Here is a 17,073-nt window from a genome sequence, read left to right as displayed (position 1 = left end):
GCCTCTGTCTACCCCTTCGGGGCTAAAAAGCGTGAGTTTATGTATGTTTGTATGTATGACATTTCTCATACTATCTATGTTTGATTTAATATCAAGCGCTGTCAACGCATAATAATTGCATGAAAACATGACATAAGAAACTCTTTCTAGATATGCTTTAACCTGTATTAGTATACTATTACTCAAACATTTAATTTGATCCACGTACAACTTATCTGTCAGTTGTTGCAACTTCCAAGGACAAGTGCTACAAAGACTGAAATATATTTAATAAAAGAAGCGACGTTGAAATCAACTACTTACAAAACAAAAAGCTGTGTATACAGTTTAAAAAAAAAAATAAGAACAATGTAATCTATATAGCCTATATTGCCATTCGTGTTACTATGCACATTCAACATTTATTTATGTCGCTGAATTTTAAAAACTCCTCTATTTTTTTGGATGTCACCAAAGATTTAAGTAACCTCTATTTTTGAAGTTGTATAAACAAAGTCTACCAAAACACAAACATCAACAAAGGGTCAAGGGGGTCCAACTGTCGAAGATGTTCTAGTTCAAATAACATCTTGTGGTCTAGGTAAACAATGTGCCTATTAGGTTACTAACCTACAGTTACAATAATTAGCTCCACGAGGTCGAACATTATGCAACTAATTACGTATCGCAATAAATAATGACTAACATTATTAAATTACCACGTAATTCCCCGTACCAATACATAACGGATCCGTTTGAGAGATTAACTAAGGAAATCTAAAACCAGTTATTAAAAAAAAGTCTTAAGAAAAAACAGATGTCATTTTATAAATTCAAGTCTCGGAGGACTTACTGATACCTATAACACTTTTAAGGCGGGAAAATTATTAAGATCTTTGCCATAAAACGCAGCAACGGTAAAACAAATTTAACTACTTGGCACACTACACAATAGGGTACCGGACTCATTTTTGTTCTTTACTATTGTCAAATATTTACATAATATAAATTATAACACAGAATGAATTATTAAAATCCGGTAAAAAATCAACAAGTTACAAGTCTTTGAATTTCGATGGAAAGGGTAATTAACAAGAAACAGAAAAGCGACGAAATACCCACACGTGACGTCATCGGGAATTACGACGCGTGCGAAAGAAAGAGATGAAGCGATATCCCCACGCGCCCACTTCTGCACATTACAATATTTTAAATATGAATTACTCTCATTTTTTAACCAATTTTTATGTAGTTTTCGCAGGAGTGCTTCTTAATCGTATTATTAACCAATGTACGTATGTAAAGTAATGTACAAAATTAAGCATAGGCCGGTCTCCATTCATTTACTCTGATCCCGTAGTAGATACTCGTATGTGTTTTCTATTTGATTTTATAATGTGACCTACCGCGGGATAGGACTATCGTGCAGGCGGACCAGTGAACAACACCTAGCTGACTATAATATCCGCTTCCCACAGAGAATGTAGTCGTAACGAATGATCTAAGACCCCCAGGCAAAGAAAGTGTCTATAACCTAGATTTGGTCGCTAATGAATGAAAGTATATGTGCAGGGATGTATTTAGATGTTTAAGGATATTATTCATAATTTATTTTAAAATTTTTACTTAATCGAAAGAAAGAGTGAATGCATAGCAGCGTACTGTAAAAAACTAAATATAAGATAATGGTAAACAAAATCACATTAAGCCAGTACAGTAATGCAAGGATTCAACCCCTATCTTATCAGCAGAAACTTGTGCACACAACCCTTCTGTTATAAAAAAAGTAGAAGGGGACATGTGTTTGATTGGATATTACAGTATTTTAATTATATTTTTCCTTCCAAGATCATCCGGTGTATTGTGTGTATCTACAAAAACAACGGCATAATTCTGGTCGCAGCATCACTGTATTTACCATGAAGTCACGTGTAGTCAAATTATCATTACACACAAAAATAGTATCACGTATACAGATGCGTATGTCACGTATACGTTGAGACAGCTCAAAGAGGTAGGCAGAGACTATGGATTGGGATTGCCACTTTGCACGATTCTGGCATACTTCTCTCTCTTCCTCCAACTTCATCAATCTTTTCATGCATTCCCGCCGGTTCAGGGTACTTTTAACCTGGCCTTTACTATGAGTCTAGAATCGAGTTATCATTAAAACTTAGAATATAAATATATATTAATTATGATATTTTTTTACGGATACTTTGTCTCTGTTATTTTTGACAACTGCTGACCTAGACAGACCCTGACTACGGTCACGTGTGAGACAAATTGCCAAACATCATTCAGTATTCCGAGCCTGCTTCGGTAGTGAAAGCCGAATTATAATACATTGATGCTGGCCTTACATAATATCGTTACGTTTTGTCCATTACTGATTCGACCTAAGACATAAATACCAGGATACCTTGATGGGGGACAAATTGTAAGGGGGGTCCTACTATACCAATGAGATTGTTCCCTATTGAGTTAAGAGTATTAAGAAGCGTATTAATAAATCTATATCAGCTTTGAGTAGGATCTCAAGTAGATATTTGTATTGAACTATTTAATAAACAAAGCGAGCTTGTTCTAAGCCGAGTCGGTGTTGTTAAAGAAATAAAACTCAGCTGCCAAAATCCGTCTTATGCTGTGACGTGTGTGAGATGTTGATATCTGTTTATTAAATAGAGACGATCTTAAGATGCTGACTAACAAGCCAGCGTCTTAACTGATTTCGTACTTCAAAGTGAAATGCAATTACACCTATTATTACAGTCCTTAACCTCATAGTTACATTGGTATCATTTAAACCATTTTAAGTAGACCTTCGTACTATACTGTCTCATGAAGCCATAATACTAATTTTGGACTATAGAATTTATTGAAATATATAGGAATATCTTAGTGATCTTTAAACTGGTACAGAATCAATCCAAGGTTTATTCATCCAGTACAACGGAGGTGTTCTGTTTACACCAAGTTACTTAGAAGTTATCTTACAGTATTATTATTTTCTTCTCATAGGACAATGGCACAATAAAGTTATTCTTTTTTTCCAACTACGGACACCCAGAAGCATTGATATTATGTTTTTATGTAGAATTGGATGTTACCAAGTATATCCTAGAAATGTATTTCTTACTGCTACAACCGTAACTAAATACAGTAAACCGTTTAGTCAGAGTTGTCAAGCATTTGTGCCATGAAATTTAGTTTTACGGAATTACATCAAATTCAATAGAACTAATTTATTGTGTGTAAAATTTTGGAAATGACTAATTAATACATTATATGATTACTATCATGCCAGAAGTGTGGTGAATTATGTAGCTTACCAATTCAAAGTGAGCTTTGTACAGTCAGCCACAAAATAACTGAACGAGTTCAAAATTTCAAATCATCTTAATTTTTTTTATATACGAGCGGCAAAGTGACTCCTCTGCACCTGATGGTAAGTAGAGTGGGGCCCAAAAGAATGTCGACTGACGAGAGATGATTACCCCTCGGCAGTCGATACAATTATGCCGACCTGTTGCAACCGGATATACACAGGCTGATCCCGGAACGCAACACACTTACGTGGGCCACTATGGGTTTTAACACCTTGTGTATGGTGGTCGCTATCCGGACAGATATATAATATATCCTACCATCAGAAATTTTGAGCCCGCAACAGACGTTTTTTCTTCACTATAATAAACTTCATAAGGCTTACTTTATTTAAGATAAAGAAAAATAAACGTTTTGAAGTTTTGCTTAGATTCAGCTAGATTATAAGGTTTCGTACATTGAGCTTTGTTACCAGCTGCGTGTGCTGATACAACTTTTCTGCACAACAAACATTTATATTAATTCGTATTAGGACGACGCCCTGCTATGACCTGCATTAATAAGCATATTTAGCCAACGCAACAGTTTACTTCTGTCGATCATTTCATACATGTGTATGCAACGCTCAGTCTCCACACCTAATGAATTTCCATACACGAGAGGATATTTGTCGCGCTCCTAGGCTTACGGTTAAATGGATATATCTCATGGGTATCAATTCACATTGAGTCCTGTAAGGGCTCGTGAACAGTTCCTAGCTTTCTCCCCTCCTTCCATCCTAAGAGGTTTCCTTATCCTTCTCCCACACTTCCTTCCCAGCTATCCCCTCTCAACTTTCCTCCAGGACCCTGCAGTCCCTAAGCCGGGGGATTCCAGTGTACCGTTCGCAGGTCTCCCTCAGTGTTGACTGCGGGCTCCGATATTTAAAAAATTAAAAATAAACGCCGGCATGGACACTCGTCTCATATCAGAGCTGAATATAACAGTTGTGATTTAGCAAAAAATCATGGCTTTTTACAACTACAGTGGACTTCCAATGCACCTCGGAACTCAACACATACACCACTACTCCAACGGGCTATCTTGTCACTAGACATACTTTGTGACTGACTGTACAGAAACTACACTAAGTAGATATAGCGTTTTACAAATACTAGTCTCTGCAATACGGTCCCAGTACAACCAAAGATCATACCAGGAGAATACCATCATTTTCTTATAAAGAAGGATACTTACGACATACGTATAACTTAACAGATGTAACCAGATCCTTGGTATCTTCGCAATACCTGCTCATATACCACTAATATTACTTAACATGCATGTGGGTCAACAAGATTGATTCCATACTAAGGAAGTTATGAAAAACTTAGACGATCGGCACACTATCGATTTGGTCAAATGTCGTATGTGTCCGTAACTGATTATTGCTCGTGACTGCTCAAGCGTGAAATTTTCTAAGAATAAATGAATACTAATGAAGGTATTTAAAGATAATATTTATTAGTAAAAATATTTTTAGAAGTGATTCAGGAAATTGTGTTCTATGATCTCATAAATTAATGTTAGTGTTGAATGCGGACGTAAGCGTTCTCGGAAAAAGGTTAATTGGATTTTTATTTACAAGTAAAAAAATACACGCGAATTGATAACGTATTGTTTTTAATCGACTTCAAAAAGGAGTAGGTTCTTAATTCCCTCAAAACTCAGTCATTTATTAACCGATTAGGAAAATTCTTTTTTTATTTGAAAAGATATACTTGCAGATTAGTCTCATAAAAATATTTTTAAAATCAGTTCAATAGTTTGGTCTTTAAAATGAAATACCCAACAAGAATAATTTAAAGTCGGCAAAAAACAGTTTTCTAAATCGAAAAATATTATACGCCTACTTATTTAAGATTTGGGCTGTTTGGATGAGTGGGAAGAGAACAACATGAAGATAGCAGGTTCGAGTCCACTACTTCACTTTCGTTAATCTAATATAGTTTGTGCGTTTACCTTTTCTCCCATGCCCTCATGATCTCATCCTACGCCAAGATGGATTTGATGCAAGCTGCAATCAAGCATGTTGTAGAAGCGATTTGACTTACTTTTCACTACCGACCGCATATTCAATTCCAATCTCTTTCAACCGGACTAATATTAATCTGACTAGTCCTTGAAATAAATTATAATTAAATATACATATACTTTTACGAGGAGATAAATTTACTACTAATAAAAACAACACGTGAGCAAACACGTGAAGAATACTTGATATCAAACTGAATAATTAATGTTGGCATCAATTTAAAATATCATAGTTCGCATTATTTGGCTAGCATTCGTTATTTATAGAGTCAAATGTCTAAAATATCCCGCACTGGCTCTTGATATAATAATCTCTTATATATAAAAAAAAATATTATCACGTGCAGCGAGGTTATTGCAGCGCCCGAATAAAAAAAAATATATAAAAACAATAGGATGAGAGCTTGCCGAAGTGTCGAGGAACTAATTTTACCGCTGTCCAACTCTTCGAGAATACCCTACGGCTAATTAATATTTTATAATAAAACTGCAACACGATTAAAAGTCGGTAGTATACCGTATTCTTTACAAATTATAATTAAGCTTTCTAAATGCATCCATAAAAGGATATATTTAGATTACGAGTCATTTGCTCGTAAGGTTAAATGACCTCAAAGATGAGTTGCATCATACAAGTGTGTTAAGGAAAACAAGTATTGGCAAAAACAAAGTAATATTTAAAATTTCCGTTTTGACCTTAATATTTTGTCTTTTTATGCCCATCTGCTAGTTAATTTAAAAATAACAATATTTGTATTTTTAATTTTGATACGCCTTGCTCGCTCGAAAACAGTAATGTGTGTAGACTGGATTAAATAGTTGAAGAAAATTACTGTAAACATTATAAAGATATGTGGTTATACTTTGTGAATTATCGCTTGCTGTAATGCTGAAGGAAACATCGTGAGGAAACCTGCATACCTAACCAGTACTCTATAAGAATTTTCAGTGATAAAAGTATGAGTGTTTGCGTATTTGTTTCTACAATGCACCTTCCTTGTTTAATCTACATCGCCTTGACTTAAAATGACTGATATAAAATTCGCTTTAACAATTGTATAAAATAAAAATTATATCCTTTTTGTATCTGAACTGGTTTACCTCCTTGGGAGAAGAACCTTGATGAAGCCTCAAGCAGATGCTTGTTTTGACGATATCTATATGAGCATAAGACATATATGTAATGATAACAGTGATAAGTATATTTTAATTAAGGCAATAACTCTGTGCGTTTGAAAAGACGCAGTTTACAAAAGATTCCAACTATCAAGCTTAAGTTAGTCATTAAAATGATTACAATGACTATCAAGTTTATTATTCTCATTTAGAGGCAAGACAAGAAATCTAACTTCCTCTTTATTAACTAATTTGACTAATGTAGTATTTGAATTTGACTTCCTAATTTCGTTCTTAATTTGTACCATGTATTTTTGTGCAGAAAATTTATTCATCCATTTTTACAATTATTCCCTATCGGGCGAATACTGGGAATGAACCAATCATAATAATTCATTTGTAAGCATGCCATTATTACGATCTAAACTGACAATATTAGTTGATTCTCAGGTGTGTTTACTTTTTTACTGGCAATTTTTTTTATACGTGTACGCCAAACTGTCCCACTGCTTCTGATGGTAAGTGGAGTGGGGTCCAATAGAATGTCGACTGACGAGAGATGATTACCCCTCGACAGTAAACACAATTAAGTCGGCCTCCCCTCCTACCCCCTACTTATTCCTTCCCCCCCTCCCCTCCCCTTTGGCCCCTGCTGTTGTTAAGCCGGGTAAGCCCAGTATCCCATTCGCGGGGCTCATTCGGTGTTGACAGCAGGAGGTCAAAAAAAAAAAAAAAATTAAGTCGGCCTGTTGGAACCGAACATACACAGGTTCGTCCCAGAACACGTCACACTTACATAGGCTACTATAGCGGGTTCTAACACCTTGTGTACGGTGGTCGCTATCCGGGCGGATATAAAATATATCCTACCACCAGTAATATAGTAATTTATCTTCCAAAGATTTTATCTACAAAGCATACCCTAGTTACACCGATGATTAGGCATATCTGTGAAAACGTGAGAGTCAAACTTTATCGTCAGCAGTTAAACAAATAATTACCAGCAAAGATTAAATGAACAGATAACGCAGTTTGAGCAATGATATGCCGAATAGTTAAACCTTCATATAAAATTACCATGCACACGGTTAGTGATTTACATTTTTAAAAATAATAATATGAGTGGATTGCTCATAGTAAACGCCTGTACAAAAATAATAGCAATATAAACTCAGAATTATAAACTGCACTATAGTAACTCCTCTAACTCCCTGAGAATGTTATGTTTTCTAATGCTTAGTAATCAGTTATAGGAAATGACCTTTAAACCGCGATTCAATAGTGTTTGTTGATAGCGGAAATTAGGTTATAACTGAACTCAGCAATTAATATTATACAGCGAAGTAAAAAAAAGGAATCAACAACTCGGTAACTGGTGTCATAAATGAGTAATAGACTATCTACAAAGTAAATCTGAACTCGGCAGTGAATATTATACAGCGATGTATAAAGCGGAATCAGCAAGTCAGTGACTTAAGTTTCGTAAAATAGTGACAGACTTTCTACAAAGTTAACCGATTATCTCTTGCCAATTATAGCCAATGATTTTACTGGCAAGTATATTTGCTCAATGAGTGATATTTACTACCGTTTACTATACCTGAACAATCGCATACGAGACCTACCTTATTTACGTCATTTTGATCAAGGCTTCTGATTCGATACACTGAATCTAATATCAATTGTGATTGCACGCTTCATGGTCCACGAACTTGGTAATGGAGTAGTTCAACATGTAATAAAAAAACAGCATTAAATCTGTGGTGTTTGATGATTTTTAATTCGGGTAGCGCTCCAGGTTCTTTTACAAATATTTCTGCTTATAAAAATATAGGAAAAGAATTTTTTTTTAACCAACCCAATGGAATGTCGACTGACGAGAGATGGTTACCCTTCGGCAGTCGACATAATTATGCCGGCCTGTTGGAACTGGATATACACAGGCTGATCCCGTAACGCGACACACTGAGGTAGGCCACTATAGCGAATTTTAACACCTCGTGTACCGTGGCCGCTATCCCTCAGATTTATAACTTATTCTACCACCAGTATTTGTTAGATCACCTCATAAGTTGACATCTATAATACAAAATAAATCGTAGATATCTTGCAGATTTTTAAAAAAGGAACGGTTCTTGAGATGTTTTAGATTTTAAAACCACAATTAACTTTATATGCCCTTTGCATTTGTTTGAATAACACTCGTCACTCTGAGACTTAACATGTCAAGTCTCCTAACAAGAGTTCAATAGTGCCTACACGGTTTTTTTCATGAAATATACAAAACAAGGATACCTATACTCACATACATACTAGAAAATCTCACCTGTTGCTTCGTCTAAGTCCTAAATGTTTGTACGGTGAACTTATGGGACATGAACCTTTGGGTCACTCGTCCCGAAAGGTAAGACCACGTGACTCTCATGTCGTGTCTCGCTAATTTGAACCTTATCGGTATCAACACCTTTCAAATTGGTTATCCTTATTTTTTAGAACATAAATATCACCGAAGTTTAAGGTCAGTCACTAAATATAGAAACTGATAATTTATTTTGCGAATATACATATTATTGTATATTACTTAGAACTGTTGAAAAAAGACTCTAATCAACTTTAAGTTTATTTATTTATTTAATAGCAATTGGCACATCGAATGTTATTATAGTGATACGTTTATGTGGCTGTTAATTTGCCACGAATGCATGCATAGCATAAGAAATTGAACCATAATACTCTACAGTGTACAAAGCCGAATAAAAAAAACATATTAGTTGCATTTAAATACCTACATGAACCAAAAAGCGGGGAAAATTAAAGTTATTGAATAGGTATAGGGAGCCTAATATTGTACAAAATGCAGTTGTGATACCATTTTAGGGACATACAGCATTCCCATTTACTAGTGTGCCTACCTTCGTTCTTGATTGCCCTTGCATTCGAGTTCAAAAAACAATTCCGACACGGTGTTTCAACGCGATCTTCATTCAATCTTTTAGTCTCCACATTTTCATTCATTTTTCTTATTTCCAGATGGGTTGTGCAAGGATCCTAGCAGTTTTAAGACGTTGCAAGCGTCTGGATGATGATGACAACTCTACACAACTAGCGCGATGTCTCGGGCTACTGGACTTAACTGCGCTCGGTATAGGCAGTACGTTAGGGTTGGGAGTGTACGTGCTTGCCGGAGCAGTAGCCAAGACAGTCGCTGGACCAGCAGTGACAATTAGCTTTCTGGTTGCAGCAATAGCGTCTGCTTTTGCTGGTAAGAATTTTAAGAAATACATTGTCTTCCTGTGTGTAAAGATTATATATTGCGACTCATAGAATTAATATTAAATTTCTAAAACCTACTAAGATACAAGCTTACGTAATCTGTCTCCAAAATCCATAAAGTCCATACAAGATGTCCAAATTATTATCACCTTCCTAAGTTTTTACAACCGAATTAAGGCAATATGCTTGTAAAGCAATACCTCTGCAACAGAAACTTTACCATTGCCTTCATTTGAAATTTCTTAGGCATCAAAACCTAGCCAAGTTATATTACCAAGTCTGACACGTTCTCCCTAACTAAAACCTGTTTCCAGGTCTCTGCTACGCGGAGTTCGCCGCTCGCGTGCCCAAAGCAGGCTCAGCGTACGTGTACAGCTACGTCAGCGTGGGTGAGTTCATCGCCTTCACCATAGGGTGGAACCTCATCCTGGAGTATGTTTTGGGAACGGCAAGCGTCGCGAAGGGCATGGCGCTGTATATCGACAGCCTGTTCAACAACACCATGGCTAAAGCCATGACAGAAGCGGCACCAATCAACGTGTCGTTCCTCGCTACGTATCCAGATTTCTTCGCGTTTGGTCTTGTGATGATTATTACTGGTGAGTTTTAATGATATTTTTTGATGTATTGATGACGTTCTGCCACTGAAGGATTCGTTACGCCGATTATCCTTGTTATAAAGATATACATAAACACATGAAATGATATAAAGAGTGGCAACTATGGTCTAGAATTTATTTTTAATTAACATTTGTTTTCAGTGTTGCTGGGGATTGGCGTGGCGGAGTCCACTAAACTGAACAACGTATTCACTGGGCTTAATTTGCTCACTATCATCACTGTGGTCGTCGCAGGAGCCACTACAAGTAAGTAAAAAAGATGTTGCAAACAACTGCATTTAATACCTACGATAAATGAAGTTGCCCTCGTTCGTAGTAAGAAAAAATCCGGGCTACCTGATCGTACACTTTTTGATTCTGGAACGAAACACTATTTATTATTTATCATGTAAGTATAGATAGTTCTTTTCAAAATACGATATAGTCATGTTAGGTATCCAACAGCAAGTATTCTAATGATATATAATAATATATATTATTTATATTTGAGATAATTATTTAATATCATTCGTTTAAAGCTAAATATTCCGCTGTAACTGAATTAGTAATAATTTACTATACTTGGTCTTTATAGTCCTTGTTTTCAATTCAAAAATGAATGTTATAAGAATATTTAATCTTCTAAAACAATGATAGTGTCGCTTAAATTGCTAAGCCTAAGGAAATATACTCGTGTGCAAAATTGCATGTCATTGAAATGATAATTGTCGTAATCTCCGATGCGAGACGATGCACCGTGTCGACCAGGCAACAACACACGTGATTAGCGTACATACTAGAATCTAGTCATACGGAAAATGGTTCAAGATTTACCTGAAATCGGATATTACCGCGATACCTCTTGAAACTATTAAACGATTATTAAATATCGCTTCGTGCTATGCGTGTTTTTGTTTCTGTGGTCAGTAAATTTCATTCGAGATATTGGCATTAAGATCTGCGTGTGATGAAAACATGTGGGTATATGATTGTGATTTGTTCCCACGTAAATGTATGTCGTTCGTATGTTTGAGCTTCAGGTTTGAGCGAATATTTATGGTATTTGGCTATGCCAATATGAACTTTGTACAAAAATAATGCTAATTTGATGTTGTTTTGCGCAAAAGGCATGTATGTGACGTATTTTGACAAATACGTCAAGTGTAGTGACATACTTTGTCAAATGAATTATGTAATTCAACGTATGGTTATTGTGGGCAGTAAACTGTACCAAATCGATTCTACGCACTCATCTGTCCACTCGAAGTAGCCTTCATTGTCCTCTAGAATTACATTGACTTCCTCTAAACCTTAAGACTTTAAGACTTCAAATATTTTCATAAGATTCACGAGACGTGGTTCTCTCAAAGGAATTAGATAAGAAATAATTAGTATGATTTATCTAGGGCAAACACTTCATTCTAGCTAAATCACTTTATTGTCTAGATTGCGAAGCACTTTTGATAACACCAGATACATTATAATGCATTGTAATCAAGTCAAATTAAACACGTCAGATATCTCTGATTTTAAATACCTACGTCTGGTAATACTAGCTTTTCTATTTGACATATAAAGTATTTATTCTTATTACATTTTCTTTTTAAGATCGAGGACTTTTACTTAGAATCTGTAATAAAATTGTTCGAAAATGATCGGCAAAAGACCCAAGTTAAATCTTACTTGCAGCATAAGGATATTTATTTCTAAATAGCTGATTCTATTATAAGAGAATTTTTTGTACAAGCACGATCGTTTTTAATTTACCTGATGGTTACCAAAGTGAGGTTCAGATAGTGTCGACTGACGAGAGATGATCCCTCGCTAGTCGACAGAATGTCGGCCCGTTGTAATATACCAGGCCCAGAAATTGGTAAATCTCCCAAAAACCATTCTCTTTAAAAACACCTTAATTCCAGGTGATCCAGCAAACTGGAACATCAAATTGTCAGATATACCCCCGGAGTACGTGAGCAAAGCCGGCGAAGGAGGTTTCATGCCTTGGGGAGTGGCGGGGATCATGGCGGGGGCTGCGAAGTGCTTCTTCGGGTTTGTCGGATTCGACTGCGTGGCCACCACCGGCGAGGAAGCTAAGAACCCGAAGAGAGACATACCACTGTCCATAGTAATGTCTCTGGTGGTGATCTTCTTGTCTTACTTCTCAATTGCTACCGTGCTGACGATGATGCTGCCCTATTATTTGCAGGTAAATAGATTATTTTGGACAAAGTCAAGAAACATCATCCATGTTTTATTACTTTTTTTCACATTATTTTCGGTAAATTAATAGTCGTAGATTATATTTTATAGGCACGTTTCATACCAGAATAGCCTGAACACTATTATATTATTCAGCATACACATTAGTATACAAAAATAGATATGAACGCTATTTGCATAGTCCCTTGTATTAATATAATATTTTTTTCCAGGACGCAGACGCGCCATTCCCCCACGTGTTCACAGAAGCAAACATGCCAGTGATCAAATGGATCGTGACCATCGGAGCGATCTTCGCGCTGTGCACCGCCCTGCTCGGCACCATGTTCCCCCTGCCAAGAGTGTTGTACGCTATGGGCAGTGACGGGGTGCTGTTCCGTCCCCTGGCGAAGATCAACCCAAAAAGCCAAACGCCAATACTTGCCACGTTTGTTAGTGGGCTGTTATCCGGTAAATACATTATACTATGCAATGTTAAATTTCTGCAATATATACCTTAAAAATATAAATAATGAATCATCTGCCGATGAGATGGCTTAAGACCCAAGCCACCAGACGGATTCAAAATTATTTATGTTCTTAAAACGTGTGCCATGTCCAGCAATACTGCATAGCCTCGTGCATCTGGCCTTTGACCCAATTGCCAATTAAGAGCTTGTGGAGGTGTTGGTCGAGGCTCTTTGATATAAATACAGTTTATGAGGTTTGGCGACTGCTCGGTTTAGCGGTAGAGTATACAAAGGATATGCGTTGATGTATTCTGAGTTTAGTATCCTAGTTTGGGTATCATTCTATGTGGATTTTGCGCTACTCGTTTTTCCACTCTTTGTTCCACAGAGAATTGACTTTAAGCTAGTAAAGTTTTAGAAACTAAGCCGCGTCCTTCCTACCCATATTTAAATAGGATAAATACAAATAAAAGCCAAAAGATTACATTAACTATTTCATTAAGAAGTTCTATCATTGATAAACACATTTTATATATTTATTTTTCCAGCGACCATGGCGGCCCTTTTCAATTTGAATCAGCTGATCGACATGATGTCGATCGGAACGCTTCTTGCCTACACCATTGTCGCCACGAGCGTGCTGATTCTAAGGTAATGTTCCTAAACTTTACTTATAACATTGTTATCAATATAAATTAAGACTACAGTTTTAAACTAGAAAACACATAAAATATACAAAAATAAAAAATATTATTGGTTTATTGATATACCTACATAAATTATGTAAATAATATAATAAGAATAAATAGGCAACATCCGTAAATTTATCCGTCAAAACGACGAACAAGGAAACTGATAAATGGGATAACAATGGCGAATTATGTTAATTAAATATATGCAGAGGTTTTGTTTTTAGTTTATCATTAGCAGAAAATTTGCAACCGTACAAAAACAAAACCGGACGCAAATAAAAACTTTGTCGAATGAACTCCTTTAAATAATAAGAAAAAAACTATTTTTATTACCTTTCTCTTTATCGTGCACTGCAGTTTATACCCTAAACTGATTTTGAAAAGAGCAACACCAGAGTTTCTTGCTTGTCCTTCTCTGGTGAGAACTGCTTTCCGAAATTCAACCGGTTCCGGTACCGGTTCAAATAAATTATTTCGTTTAATTGAAATAAACTTTAAAGTGCCGCCACACATAGTTTATTGCGATGGTACTGTACGGCTGCAATGCCGCAAGTGTTCTTTGAAATTCTTCGAAACAAACCAAGAATGAAGTCGAGATACACTAATACTACAAATATACGAGTATACTAGGTCCATGTCCGGCAGTGAAACAATAAAAATTGTCTAAAAAAACAATTCCAGAAGCTCCTATAAAACATTAAATATATATCTTCCAGGTATGAGGAGGAGTCCCCAATCCCAGTGCAAGCCGCGCTGCCGATCCCGGAGACGCCTTTGTCGGTGGTCAGACAGACCTTCAACCTTCTGGGATTGAAGTACCCCTCGCAGCTCTCTGCCACCATCGCCAAATCCACCATCAGCATATTGTGTTAGTATCCAGACACACACACGCGCGCGATTCACACACGTACACTTTCACGCCGCGCACACACGCGCAAGTTGCTAACGCACACAAGCGCACACGCCATATATCCTCAGAGGTTGACCGACTAGTGCATCCGTGATTCGAACCAGAATACTCAGAGTGGTAGTCATATCGAGTATATAACTACGCCATCGAGGCAGTAGTAAAAACATAATATAATGCCATTGTACACTTTCGGTTCAATTTTCAATCATCAGATAAACATTTCACAAGGTGTCAATCCTGTCTTTGCGGCCCACGTAGTGTTGTCGCGTTCCAGGCTCAGTCTGTGCACATCCGGTTTCGAACAGGCCGGTATAATTGTGTCAACTGACAAGGCGTAATCATCTTTTGTCAGTCGACATCTAGACTCTACTCTTTACCATTAAGTGCAGTAGTGTCACATCACCGTGGTCGTATACCTGTAGCTGATGGCTTTGTGTTTCAGTCGTGGTGGCGCTGGTGACGTGCGTGCTGCTGCGGTGGGAGGTGTCGGGCGCGGCGCTGGGCGTGCTGGGCGCGGCGCTTGTGCTGCTGCTGGTTGTGCTCTACCGACAGCCCAGGAACAACGTGCAAGACTTGTCCTTTGCTGTACGTTAACATTCTCATGTTTTTATTATTTGACTTACATAATTCTACACACAAAATGCCTTGTCTATACATTTGTTATTAATCAAATATCGTAACTTTGATCATGTCGAATTCACGGCTAACCTAAGCCTTAGCGATTCTTTATTAAGAAACCTAACAGAACCTAGTTATTCCTTAAATATCAAGGATACAAGCAATATGAGATACATTCTTTAATCGTATAATTTATAAACTGATATTTCAATATTACTTGTTACAATTTTATTCCAAATCAACTTAGTAATCAAAAGACGATAAAAAGCGGCGATAGCCTAGTTGGGTGTGGAACGGACTGCCAAGACGAATGTCCGCAGGTTCAAATCCCACACACCTCTGACTTTTCTAAAATCATGTGTGTATTCTTTGTGAATTTATCGTTCGCTTTAACGGTGAAGGAAAACATCGTGAGGAAACCTACACATCTGAGAAGTTCTCTATAGAAATTTCGAAGGTGTGTGAAGTCTAAACAAACCGCACTAGGCCAGCGTGATGGACTAAGGCTTAATCCCTCTCAGTAGTAGAGGAGGCCCGTGCTCGGCAGTGGGCAAGTATATAATACAGGGCCGATATTATTATTATTATAATCAAAATACGTCACCTATACCTTACCTTGCTGTAGTTATATCATTATTAATTATTCCAGGTACCGTTGGTGCCGCTAGTACCGTACCTGAGCGTCTGCATGAACGTGTACCTGATGGTGCAGCTCGACTACCAGACCTGGGTGCGGTTCACCATCTGGCTCATTATTGGTAAGTGATAAACAACTTCACTCACTCTACATTTGCCTTTGAATGTTTTATTTATTTATTTATTGTTATATAAGTAAATGGCGAGACGAAAATTATGCTAGTCTAAAAACTAAAAATTAAAAGGATGATTTAATAAATTTAATTAGAAAAATGCGTGGCGGTCCAGGGTTAGAGTCTCGCGTCGAGAAATATTGTTAAGTTTGTCTAAAGACTCAGAAGGGTCGACGGCAGGCAGATGATTAATAAAAACCAGACGCAAAATTGTACAGCAACGCCTCCACTTTTGAGCGGAATATTGGAATAGAAGAATTTATTTAATACAATATATTTTCAAACATTTATTCCTATAAATTACCGTCCCTAACATAACTGTGTCATACTTTTTTTATTCCAGGCTACCTCATCTATTTCTTCTACGGTATCCGAAACAGTTCTCTAAGAGACGTACCAGCCAAGTCACAAGTAGACGAAAAGAAACAGAATCATGTTGTCACCACAAAGTTCTGATGCCATCATTTTATGTGATATATTTGAAGTAAAAAAAAATATAAAAGCAGCTGCAATGTATAAATATTGACATAATTAAATGTGAAAGAACATATTTTTATGTAGAAAAAACTTATACATGGTGTTGCAGAATGGGGGTATCAACAATAACAATATTTTTCTTTTATAACTTTACCAATAAGGTACAAATCATCCTCGCTTTATCCAGTTTTATTTATGTAGGTGAGTTGGTGTAAGACCAGATCACGGAGTATTCTTATTGTATCAAAATTACTGCTAAACTGTAACTAAAACAAATACAGGTGCAAACATTTATGGTTGAATACAAATTTCAGGCCGTTTTTCGTATTGAGAAATGTTGTTCGGTTGAGCAGTAATCTTGATGTGACGAGAATACCCCGTGATCCGGTGTTAACCCAACTCTCCCTGTTTGTGCAACTCCCTGTTTATGCAACACCCTGTATAAAATATTTTGACACAAACAATGGTTTTCAAGAATCTAATGTAATGACATGATAGACTTAGTGAAGCCTGCTTACGAATTTGATTTGC

General features: G+C 36.7%; 1 protein-coding gene across 1 annotated transcript in view; it reads left to right on the top strand.

Moving 5' to 3' along the window:
* Positions 1-17,067, top strand: part of LOC119189248 (cationic amino acid transporter 3) — a 40,299-nt gene extending 23,232 nt beyond the window's left edge. Inside the window, exons 2-11 of the mRNA XM_037438387.1 lie at positions 9,526-9,757; positions 10,083-10,367; positions 10,530-10,634; positions 12,287-12,573; positions 12,800-13,037; positions 13,585-13,687; positions 14,445-14,596; positions 15,081-15,223; positions 15,906-16,014; positions 16,409-17,067. Of these exons, the coding sequence (XP_037294284.1) occupies positions 9,526-9,757; positions 10,083-10,367; positions 10,530-10,634; positions 12,287-12,573; positions 12,800-13,037; positions 13,585-13,687; positions 14,445-14,596; positions 15,081-15,223; positions 15,906-16,014; positions 16,409-16,521 (1,767 nt within the window). The 3' untranslated portion in view covers positions 16,522-17,067. The remainder of the gene's footprint in view (positions 1-9,525; positions 9,758-10,082; positions 10,368-10,529; positions 10,635-12,286; positions 12,574-12,799; positions 13,038-13,584; positions 13,688-14,444; positions 14,597-15,080; positions 15,224-15,905; positions 16,015-16,408) is intronic.
* Positions 17,068-17,073: the final 6 nt, after the last annotated feature.

Source organism: Manduca sexta, chromosome 14, assembly GCF_014839805.1.
Source record: "Manduca sexta isolate Smith_Timp_Sample1 chromosome 14, JHU_Msex_v1.0, whole genome shotgun sequence".
NCBI lineage: Eukaryota > Metazoa > Arthropoda > Insecta > Lepidoptera > Sphingidae > Manduca > Manduca sexta.
Note: the sequence above shows the minus strand (reverse complement) of the source record. Positions and strands in the feature narration are given on the sequence as shown.